Source organism: Eschrichtius robustus, chromosome 16 (assembly GCF_028021215.1).
Source record: "Eschrichtius robustus isolate mEscRob2 chromosome 16, mEscRob2.pri, whole genome shotgun sequence".
In the NCBI taxonomy this organism is placed as follows: Eukaryota; Metazoa; Chordata; class Mammalia; order Artiodactyla; family Eschrichtiidae; genus Eschrichtius; species Eschrichtius robustus.
The window spans coordinates 92,690,364-92,701,720 of record NC_090839.1 but is presented as its reverse complement, the minus strand read 5'-3'; the positions used below and the strand labels follow the sequence as shown (position 1 = coordinate 92,701,720).

At 67.0% G+C, this 11,357-nt stretch overlaps 1 protein-coding gene across 1 annotated transcript; it reads left to right on the top strand.

Moving 5' to 3' along the window:
• Positions 1 to 4,352: 4,352 nt before the first annotated feature.
• CYP2W1 (cytochrome P450 family 2 subfamily W member 1) lies at positions 4,353 to 9,588 on the top strand. Its single transcript, XM_068524806.1, is given in 11 exon segments — positions 4,353 to 4,439; positions 4,570 to 4,755; positions 5,767 to 5,929; positions 6,237 to 6,386; positions 6,431 to 6,588; positions 7,865 to 7,976; positions 7,979 to 8,037; positions 8,379 to 8,517; positions 8,605 to 8,789; positions 9,123 to 9,264; positions 9,392 to 9,588. Coding segments are annotated over 11 exon segments (1,578 nt in total).
• Positions 9,589 to 11,357: the final 1,769 nt, after the last annotated feature.

Sequence of the window (11,357 nt, the reverse complement as noted above, 5' to 3'; positions counted from 1 at the left end):
CTATTTTCCGCAAGGTAACCTCCAGCTTCGCGGCACCTGGGCCTGGTTGATAATAAACGGCAAGTCAGAGAAAGCAACCCTCCCGGGCCGAGCGACACCCGGCAGGCTGGTTAGACAGTGACCCCGTGAAGGGACACACATCACCCATTTGCCTCGTTTCTGTGAGTGGGATAATTTTCTGAACTCTGCTTCCACAGTGTCCTGGGGCTGCCCTAACGGGACCACAGCCTAGGGGGCTGAAAACACCGCCAACTCACACCCTGTCAGCTCCAGAGACTGGTGTCGCAGGGCCATCTCCCAACGGCGCTCCGGCGGAGGGGGGGTCCTTCCTGCCCCTTCAGCTTCTGGGGCTCCCACGTGCCTTGGCTTGTGGCCGTGGCCTGCACCTCTGCCTCTGTCACTGCGCGAGGGGCAGGATGACCTCTCTAAAGACCCTCCCTCCAAACAAGGTCCTATTCTGAGGTTCTGGGTGGATGTGAATGTTGGGGGGATGCCCTTCAACCCAGTGCCCTGCTCCAGCCAGTTTGCGGTTTTTTCCCTATGAAGAGTCCCACCGGGCACAGAACCCTTGGGTTCAGGTGCATGCGATGCAGAGGCAGGCCCCACACAGGGGGCTGGGGGTGTCCTTCTGGACCCCAGGGTGTGGGCGCCACCTCAAAGTTCAGGGGTCACGAGCTTGAAAAATCATTCTTGTTGCCGAGAAAAGGGACCGGCTGGCCTGGAGCAGCGCTCAGGAGACCCCCCAGCATTTGGTGTCAGATATCGGGGGGCAGGAAATGAAGGCGCGGCGGAGACCAGGGACACCCGGAGGTGGCGGCTCCTCCTGGCGCCCTGCAGATGCGGGGGCAGGAGGGGCCTCGCCTGGGGTGTGGGGCGCCGGGGGTGCAGCCACTTCCCCGGGCGGGAACGTTGCCGGATCTGATGAGGAGCAACCCCTTGGCTCGGGGCGCGCTGCCAGGAAGTCATCTTACAGCGACCGTGCAGCTGTGCACAGGGACGGGCACACAGGCCTTTTTATTTTATTTCTTATAACTTTATTTATTTATTTACCTTTGGGCTGTGTTGGGTCTTCGTTGCTGTGCGCGGGCTTTCTCTAGTCACGGCGAGCGGGGGCTACTCTTCGTTGCGGTGCGCGGGCTTCTCATTGTGGTGGCTTCTCCTGTTGCAGAGCATGGGCTCTAGGCGCGCGGGCTTCAGTAGTTGTGGCTTGTGGGCTCAGTAGTTGTGGCTCGCGGGCTTTAGAGCGCAGGCTCAGTAGCTGTGGCGCACGGGCTTAGTTGCTCCGCGGCATGTGGGATCTTCCCGGCCCAGGGCTCGAACCCGTGTCCCCTGCGTTGGCAGGCAGATTCGTAACCACTGCGCCACCAGGGAAGTCTCACACAGGCATTTTTAGCAGGAGTTTCGTAAGGGCCTGAGACGTACCGACGGACAGGCAGGCCCAACCCAGCAACGAGGCAGCAGTTACGCAGTGGGAAGGAGGCCCCTGCTTGGTCCTGGCCACATCGTTACCATAAAAATAAAATGCAGAGACTTTGGTTGATGGAGACGTTCACTGTCCTGAACGTGGCAAAGGTTCCCTGGGTGTCTACGCATCTCAGCTCATCCAACTGTACGCTTTTACATGCGCCGTTTACCGTACGTGAATAAACTTGTTAAAAAAAAAAAAACAGCGTGTACACAACAGGGTGCATCTCTGAAGGATGCACAAGGAAGTGGTACGTCGGGGAGGTGCTCACCTTGCTGAGGGACTTGGTGGACTTCCGGACTCTTTGCTGGTGTGTCTGTCGCCTACTGGAATGGACAAATATCCAAACTAATACCTACATTCATCAAAGAGTCTGTGTGGGATGTTGTAGTGGCTTCACTGGTGGCCCCACAAGAGACGTACCCGCCTGGCCTTGGCAGGTGTCACAAAGGGAAGGGTCTCCAGACGAGGCCATCCTGGATGAGGGCCGGCCGAGGGGCGCCAGCAGCCCTCTGGAGCTGGGAGACGAGGACCCCGCCTCGCCCCGAGCCTGCAAGGAGCCAGCCCTGCCCACACCCACCGTGCAGCTGAGGACACGTTCCTGCTGTCTGAACGCCCAGTCTGCTGCGGCCCCGGGACCTGACGCAGGCGCAGCCTGTGACACAGGCCGCTGGGAGGCTGGCAGGACCCTTTCCGGGGGCCGGGGTGGGGGCGAGGAGGGCCGGTGGGTGCAGCAGCTCTTTCTAGGAGTTTGTCTGCGAAAGGAGTGGAGCGTGAGGGAGGGATTTTATTACTGTCGTTGCTGTTATTTCAGGGTGCGGGGTGGGGGGAAGGCGCTAGGTGAGCTGAGGAAAGGCGGCAGGGGGCTAGTGGTGCCGGGAGAGATGCCCGCAGGCCCTGCCGGCGCCGCCTGTGGCAACTGCTGGGCTCGGGGCCCGGGGACGCTGCAGACAGAGCAGCGCGGGCCCCCCAGGGGACGGGCCCCGGAAAGCTCGGACGGGACCCTTTGAGAGCCATCCACCTCCCCTGTCCCAGACTCTTCTAGAACCTTGCCCCTCCCCCATCCATTCCCCCTTACCTTGGCTCCCCTCCTCCAAGGGTGACCCCAAGGCTAGGTCACAGGTCATGGCCTCTGTCTCTCGAATACTCACTCTTGAAGCCTAAAAACACAAGTCCCCACCCAGCAGCCTGCCGGGTTCCAGAGGCCAGAGGCCCGAGCCAGCTCCCCGGCCCCGCCGGCCTCCGTCCTCCCCGGGGGCCCTGTGGTTCCCCCAGGATAATCTCCTGCCCTGTGGTCGGAGGGCGATGGCCAGCAGCCCCAGGCCATCTTCCACCGAATCCCTTCACTGGGACCCGACACACTCACGTCCTGGGGCCTCACTGCCGACCTCCCTGCTCCCCGCCGCCCGTGACCTTCCCCCGCTGCGCACCCCGCGCTGGACGGGGCGCCTCCCAGCTGAGCCTGCTTCGGGGTGACCCCGCCAGGCTGTCGGGGGCTGGAGCCGTGCAGAACAGACGCCGCTCTGCCGGGACCGGTCCCGACACGTCCTCCCCAGCGGCACCGTCCGACTGCGGGGGCCGCCTGCTCCCCGGGGCCCAACCTCGCCGACCTGGAGGGGGAGGCCCCCCACAGGGACCCTGCGTCCCTCCCCAGCGCCTCGGCCACACTGCCCTCCCACCACGAGCGTCCTTCCCGCTCGGCCGCCCGGGCGGGGCTCCCGTGGCCATGACCCGGGCCTTCCCAGCGCCCCTTCCGGCTCAGACCTCCAGGCTCTGCACAGGCTGTTCCCTCACGAGAAGGCCCTTCCTCCTGTGACCCACCTCTCCAGCTCCGACACCCAAGGCACTTCCTGTGGCAAAGTCGCTGCCACACGGGGAGGGCCCTTTTAGGATCCCCGTGCCACCAGTTTCTGTAGCCCTAGCTCCTGGCCGAGCCTGGTGCACGCGGGCACTCAGTAAATGCACACTGGACTAATTAAGTGAACTGTCCTGGGCGTACAGGAGCCCCAGCCTATGCACCCAGTTGGGGCCTTGGTACCAGCCGCTCAGCCCGAATGATCCGGAGACCTAGCAGTCAGAGAGGGGTCCTCCCTCACTGCAGCCCCACGGCTGTGTATCTGGACGGTGTGCCTGTGAGGTAGTGAGCACCCGGTCACGGGAGGTGTGCAAATCGGGGCTCAGAGCGGGTAAGGGCCCTCAGGCTGCCTTGGCTCTGGGGTTTGCGTAGGGGTATGCATGGCGCCTCAGGAGACAGGCCCCGGGGCGAGGGGCCCAGGGGTGCGGATGGGGTCTCCGCAGCCTCGTGTTGGGAGGAGGCCCAGAGCAGGCCCAGCCACTCCTGGCGCCAGCAGCCCTCCCACCCCTCAGAGCTCGTTTCCCAAACAGCACCGCCTCCCCTCCCAGCTGGGCCGCCAGGGTTTAGCAGGCCACAGTGCAGCCCAGACGGGTGGGGGCTTGTGAGCCCAGCCGCCGGTCGCCCAGCCCGGCCCTGCCTGTGGGGTGGGCCCCGCTGAGCAACCCACCGCCTCCCCGAACCCCCGCCTCGTCCCGGCGCGGCCAGGGCCTCCTGCCTGGGTGACAGGGCTCGAAAAGCCACCAAGGAGCAGACCGCCGCTCGGGCGAGCTCTCCGCCGGGGCCTCTGAAGTCCCAGGATTTGAGGCGTTTGCTGTGCAGACCTCGTGAGCCGCTCCACGCCTGGTGTCCCCCCCTGGCCCCAGGCAGAGAGGAGCTGGGCGGACACAGGTGGTAGTGGGTTTGGAAGAGGCCAAGGGGTCCTTCAGAGGGAGGCTCAGAGCCTGGGGAGGACGGGGCCCAGGGCCCCTGAGCCCCGGTTCTGATGGGGAGACCGGGCAGAGGCCGAGACATGTGGGGAGCAGACTGGCCGCCATGCTGTGCGCTGCCCAGCGAGGCGAAGCCCCCAGCCGGCCCCCGGCCCCACCAGCCCCCTGCCACAGACTCGACCTCATAGACCACGCACGCCTGTGGCTTTAAGCCGCCTGGCTGTCCCCTGCGAACTGCTCATTCCACATTCTTGGGGTGGTGGGGTGGTGGGGTGGGTGGGGTGGGGTGCGGCACGCCCTCCCGGGAGGCCTGTAAGGTGCAGGGCGGGTGGCAGCCCCGGGAGGGGAGCTGGGACCTCGCCACCTGCCGTCCTCATGGCCCTGCTGCTGCTGGGGCTCGGGGGGCTCCTCCGCACCTGCACCCACACCCCCTCCCCGGCCCCCCGCTGCCCCTCATCGGGAACCTACATTTGCTGCGTGTGTCACAGCAGGACCAGTCGCTGAGGGAGGTAGGTCAGGGCAGGCACGTCCTCAGCTGGGCTCTGTGCCTGGGCCCGGGGCCTGGCCCCTGCCAGCCCTGAAGGCACCCCAGCCCCATCTCGGGAAAGCTGAGCCCCCAATTTCCAGGATCCCTGTGGGGTGGGAGGTTTGTGCCCAGCCTGATGCTGGGCCGACAGGGGACATAGGAGGCCTAAGTGCCCGCGTTGCCTCGGGGAAGAGAAACATATTCCACCCCACAGGGAAACGGATGGGCGGACCAAGGAGCAGGGGGCCAAGAGTGGCAGGCCCAGAGGGCTCACTGGAGAAGGCAGCCTTTGATGAATGCCTGCAGGAGGGCCAGGGTCGGGGGCGGCAGAGATCTGGCGATGGAAAGGACCAGGACCAGCGCAAAGATGTGCCCGTGGGCCAGGTGGGACGCCTGCTGGGTGTGGCTCCTCCCACCTGGGCTGGAGGCTGAACACCCTTGCCCACCTTGAGCTGGTGAAGCAGAGGTACAGGCCTGGCCCCGTCCTCGAGGGCCATCCAGCCAACTGCCACCCCCCACCCCCCACTGAGCACCAGCTCCCATGATCACTTGGCTGAGGTGCTTCCAGGACCCACCCATGAGGCTGCCTCGTGGCCCCCAGGCCCTGCAGGTGGGTGGGGAGCCGTGATGACCCGCGAAGTCAGGCTGCAGGCACCAGGGTTCTCAGGCCCTGTGCCTAGTGCCGGGCCCTGGAGGCCACCGTCTGCACGCCGGTGGCAGAGCGGGCAGTGGACAGGAGTGGCAGGCCCTGCTCCACCCGTGTGATCCACGGCAACTCACTTCCCGCCCCCAGGCCTCAGTTTCCCCATCTGTAAAGTGGGGAGACAACAGCCCTCCCATCTCAGGCAGGGGCGCTGGGAGGACAGAAGGGAGGGGGCACACACAGAGGCCCAGGGGCCTCCCTGAGTCCTCTGCATATGGGCGGGCGGGGCCTGAGGGGCTCCCAGGGGACCTGGGGGTGGGGCAGCAGGCTGATCCCTGCCCGTCCCAGCAGCTCGCGCAACAGTACGGGCCGGCGTTCACTGTCCATCTGGGGCGCCAGAAGACGGTGGTGCTGACCGGCTACGAGGCGGTGAGGGAGGCCCTGCTGGGCACCGGACAGGAGCTGGCCGGCCGGCCCCCCATCGCCATCTTCCAGCTCATCCAGGGAGGCGGGGGTAGGTGTGTGGCGGGGTGAGGGGGCTTCCGCCAGGCAGAGAGGGGCCAAGGAGAAGGGTCAGTCCCCCGGCAGCTGGGGGAGTGCTCCCAGTGTGGCCCAGGGGGAGCGCCAGGGTGTCCACGTGGCAGGCTGGGCGCACCGGGGACCAGGGCACACCAGAAAGGGCAGGGCCAGCCGAGGCCAGCTCCAGGGGCCAGGCTTGGGGGAGGGAGTGAGGCCCCAGCCAGGCCCCCGCCCCGTCGGTCAGCCCCCCGTTGCTCCCTCCTGCATCACCCGGGCTGCTCACGGGGGTGTCCGGCCCGCAGGCATCTTCTTCTCCTCCGGGGCGCGCTGGAGGGCCGCCCACTGGCTCACCACACGCACCCTCCACGGCCTGGGCGTGGGGAGGGTGCCTGTGGCCGACAAGGTCCTGCAGGAGCCGAGATGCCTCACGGCGCAGCTGCACAGCGACGGAGGTGAGTGGGGGCCCGTCAGCTCTGAGGCCTCTCTCCACGCCCAGGCCGGCCCTTCCCACTGGTCCTGCTCGGCTGGGCTCCCTCCAGCATCACCTTCATGCCCCTCTTCGGCCAGCGGTTCGACTACCGGGATCCCGTGTTCGTGTCCCTGCTGGGCCTCATCGACGAGGTCATGGTCCTCTTGGGGACACCCAGCCTGCAGGTGAGAGGTCGCTGCTCCCAGCTTGGTGGGTGGGGGCAGGGAGAGCTGAGCTGCCGCCTCGGGGGAGCAGCACGGCAGGCCCCAGGCGCGCGCTTCCACCGGCCACGTGACCCCAGGCCGGCCCCCCTGTGCTCCTGGGAAACAAGGGGCAGGGGTCCTCGCCTCCTCCTCCACACCTTCCATCAGTAATAGAGGCATCTGCTCAGAGGTGCGGGTGGGACCCGGGCATTTCTTCCCCGGATATGGGGCTCGATGCCCCCCAGGCCCCCAGCCCTTGCACCCGGGGTCCTCCTGCAGGGTCAGGAATCACGGGGATCAGTCCTGATTCTCAGAACCCCCAGGGCTGTGTGCATTTCATTCTTTTCCAGAATGTAAACTGTTCTCATTTGTAGCCACCATTACCAGTTTTAACCATAACGTGCTTGGGCACGCACGTTGAGGTGGGGTACACACGTATGCTGGCACGTGGCTCAAGTGTACTTTTCAGCCCCATCTCTCCAGGACCCGAGCCCGTGGGCGTGGGGCGGGCACTCATGGCTTGGGTCCTGATTCTAAGTCATCCCTCGCGGCTGGAGGAGGCTCGGACAGGCAGGAAGATTTGGCCTCCGCCTGAGAGCAGCCTGGCCGAGTCCCGCCAGGGAGCCCCAGGAGGACGGAGGCCAGAGGGTCGGGGGCTCCAGGGAGACAGAATGTTCCGTGGCCTTCCGTGCCTGTGCCCCGTGTGATGGCTCACATTCTGCGGGACACGGTGGTGCGAGTGTAGCCAGAGGGCGGCTGACAGCCGTGTCAGACAGGCTGTGCCGTGAGCCCTGTTTCACGATGTCGTGAGCTGAAACTCTGAAGTTTGCAAGTCTCCCTCTTTTTTTCTAATGACCCAGCACATTCAAAGTTATTTCCACAGAGGCAGCCCTCGCCCTTCTCCCTCTTCCCCGCTTTGGTGGGTGGGGAGCGGGGGGCCGGGATGGCAGGCTCCTGCTATGACTTGCACGGACCCCCAGGGGTGTTACCTGTCGAGCGGCCCCTCCTTCCTGCACTCAGGTGGACGACTTCATCAGAGCCCCTGGGGCTGCTGGTCCCACTGGGAGGGTGAGGGAGGGGCCCCGCGAGCAGGGAGCGGGTGCCCCCTTGTGGCACCTCTACCCGGGGTCTGGGGCTGCGCCAGGGGCCCCGACAGGCGAGCACACCTGCCGGAGTACGGATCCGCCCCTCACCAGGTGGGGCTGTGGCGCCTGTGCCCTCACCCCCCACCACGCCGTCTTGCCCCCCCTGCCCCCAGCTGTTCAACATCTACCCTTGGCTCGGGGCCCTCCTCCAGCTGCACCGGCCCGTCCTGCCGAAGGTGGAGGCGGTGCGGGCCATCCTGAGGACCCTCCTGGAGGCACGGCAGCCCCTGCGCCTGGGCAGGGGCCGGTGCAGAGCTACCTGGACGCCCTGATCCAGCAGGGCCAGGTGTGGGCGTGACACACCCCACCACCCAAGAGGCCTGGGGGGCATCCGGGACCCCACCCAGGAGGAGAGGGGCTGGGGAGGGAGCCATGCTGGCCCTACGCCATACTGCTCCACCTCCTGGCGGCAGGGGGGGGGGCCTCTCTGAGCCTCAGTCTCCTTATCTGTGAAATGGGGTGGTTGGGAGGCCGCGGTGAACCCAGAATGTCGTAGGTGCTCGGTGGATCCTGGCGCTATCCTTCCCGCCAGGCCTCTGTCTTCTATGCCTTTCTTGAGCCTGGGGCTGGGTGGGGGGGTCCACGGAGACAGCCTCCAGCTGAGCCCAGCCCCACCCACCTCTGCAGGGGAAAGACTCTGAGGGCCTGTTTGCCGAGGCCAACGTGGTGGCCTGTGCCCTGGACATGGTCATGGCTGGCACGGAGACAACGTCCGCCACGCTGCAGTGGGCCGCCTTCCTGATGGGCAAGCACCCCAGCGTGCAGGGTGAGCCCGTGAGCCCGTTCCCGCAGGGCCCAGGACCGAGGGGCAGAGGCTCCCCGGGACGCTGGCGCCCACCCCTCTTGCCCGCAGGCCGGGTGCAAGAGGAGCTGGACCGAGTGCTGGGGCCCGGGCGGCCCCCCCGGCTGGAGGACCAGCGCTCCCTGCCCTACACCAACACCGTGCTGCACGAGGTCCAGCACTTCATCACCCTGCTGCCCCACGTGCCGCGGTGCACGGCCTCCGACACCCAGCTAGGCGGCTACCTGCTCCCCAAGGTGGGAGGGCCAGGCCCCCCCACCCCGACCTGTTCCTCTCGTTCAGGGCGGATGGGGCTGGGGGTCTCAGGGACTCAGGTGCCTGATGCCAGGGCTCCCCGTAGGAGGCAGGAGACGGGTTCGTCGGGGGGCAGCCCTCGGCCTCACAGCCCCTCACAGCAGACCCGGGGCCACACCACGGGGGTCACCTGGGGCTAAGCACGAACCCCCAGCAGACCCCTGCCAGGCCCTGCCCCACCTTCCCACCCCCCTCAGGGCCCCCTCCCCGTGCTCCCCGCCTGCGGCCGCCTGGGTGGACGGGGCATCCATCCGCCAGCCTGCCGCCCCTCACAGGGCACGCCTGTGGTGCCCCTCCTGAGCTCCGTGCTCCTGGACAAGACGCAGTGGGAGACCCCCCGCCAGCTCAGCCCGGGCCACTTCCTGGACGCGGACGGGCGCTTCGTGAAGCGGGCAGCCTTCCTGCCTTTTTCCGCAGGTACCACAGCCCCGCGGGCGGCGGCCTGGTCCCCGGGGCCTCGAGAGCTCAGGGTCCCCAGCCCGCAGGGCTCCCCCCGCCCCGCCACGGCCTCCGGCACCCACCCCGCACCCCGCGTCCCCTGCAGGCTGCCGCGTCTGCGTGGGGGAGAGCCTGGCCAGGTCGGCGCTGTTCCTGCTGTTCGCAGGCCTCCTGCAGCGGTACCGCCTGCTGCCCCCGCCCGGCCTCAGCGCCGCCACCCTGGACACCACGCCCGCCCTGGCCTTCACCACGCGGCCGCCGGCCCAGGCCCTGTGTGCGGTGCCCAGGCTGCAGGGGCGCTGACCACGAGAGGCCTGGCCTGACTACGGGACAAAGTCCCAGGGCCGGGGAGGGTCTGAGTTACTCCCAGCTTGCGGTGCTCGGCCGGTGATGGAGACAGGACGGAAGGACGGCTGGCTCCCCACACTGGGCTCTCTGCCGTGGCCACCACAGGCTGCGTACCCCACCCCCCGCCTGAGAGCCCCACCCAGGCCTGAGCCCCTCCTCCCTCTCCCAGGCCCTACACCACAGGGCAGAGCTGGGTTCCTTCCTCCCTCCATCCCTATGGCCCGGGGAATTGCCGCTGCCTGTCCGCACCCGGGGCCCCTGCAGACCCTCCAGGGCGTCCCCCCCGCCACGGGTGCAGCAGCCCCTCCCAGGCCTCCCCTGGGCTCCCCGCTGCTCCGTCTCCTGCATCCCCCTCCACACCGTCCCCAGCCGGTTCCCCAGCTGGGCCAGTGTCGCCAGACAACACCTGCCAGGCACAGAGGTGCCACCCACCTGCAGCTGGGGATGCAAGCAGATGGCAGGGGCTGCTGGGCCCTGGGATGACGTCCACCCAGAGGCCAGCCTCAGACCAGCGTTCCCGCTTGCTCTGTGCCGTGCCAGGCCCTACCCTGGGTCCAGTGGGTCTCCTGCAGACCCCACCCCGTTCTCAGAGGTCCTGGGCACCGTGCCCAGGCAGCACTCTGCCCCTGGAGCCAGGCCCCTGAGCCCTGGGGCCACCACAGAGACGCCCTTAGCAGAAGACAAGCTAGTTGAGGGACAGCAGCCGCCCAGAGGGCGACAGCGGGGCTTAGGTGGGAAGGATGAGTAGCAGTTTGCAGGGAGGCCGCCTCCACAAGCCTTTTCTCTGGTCCATTCTGACCCCCGACTCCTCTTCCACATCTGCCCCCAGACCCTCCCCATGAACCGGCTCCTCGTCTCTGGGTGGAGGTCACCTGTCTGAGGAAAAGCACACAGAGGGGCCCGCTGGCAGTGGGTGGAGGGCCGGGGCCCGGGACGTGGCAGGAGGTTAGCGATGCTGGCGGATTCTGCACCAAGTGCCGAGATCACACCGATGCCTTCCCAACACCTTCTCCACGAGCTGGATGGGGGCAAACAAGCCGTGGCTTCCGCCCTCCTGGAGCTCGGAGCTTGCCGACTGGACCGGAGGGAGGCACAGGGCTGGGGGCACACAGGAAAAGCCCCTGTTGCCAGCAGGGGACCAGAGGGCCTTCCTGGAGGGTGGACACTGGAGCATCAGATGAGTACAAACTGAAAAGCCTGACCACGCTGTGTCAGCGACCACGTGGGGAGGCTACCCTCGGGACGGGAACTGGTGAGCAGGGTGGGGTGCGAGAGCAAGGCCCAGGGCCTCCAGTGCCAGGCACCCTGTGACCCTCCAGGGGGTTCAGACGGAACGACCCAGGACGCACCAGTCAGCACGCAGATCTTGGGGCAGGGGGTGGGGTGTGGGGAGGGGAAGCTTCCTAATCATGAAGAGCAGGGCTGTGGCCACGATACGTCACGGTGTGCCCGGGAAGGGGAGGGTGGTCCCCGCATTTCTGGAGGGGGCAGGGCAGCGAGGGTGCGCTGTGTCCTTCTCTTCTTGTCGGTTTGGAACACCTGGCGTTGGACGCGGGGCGGAGGGAGCCCGCCTCGCCCGGGGCACAGCCGAGGTACCAAGCTTCATTCTGCAGGGTGGGGGCAGAATGTTCCGGAGGCCGTGGAACTGGCCCAAAGCTGCTGTGGGAAGAGACTCGGCTTTCTGGCAGCGGGCCCTGGTGGGAGGAGGTGGGCACAGCTCTAAG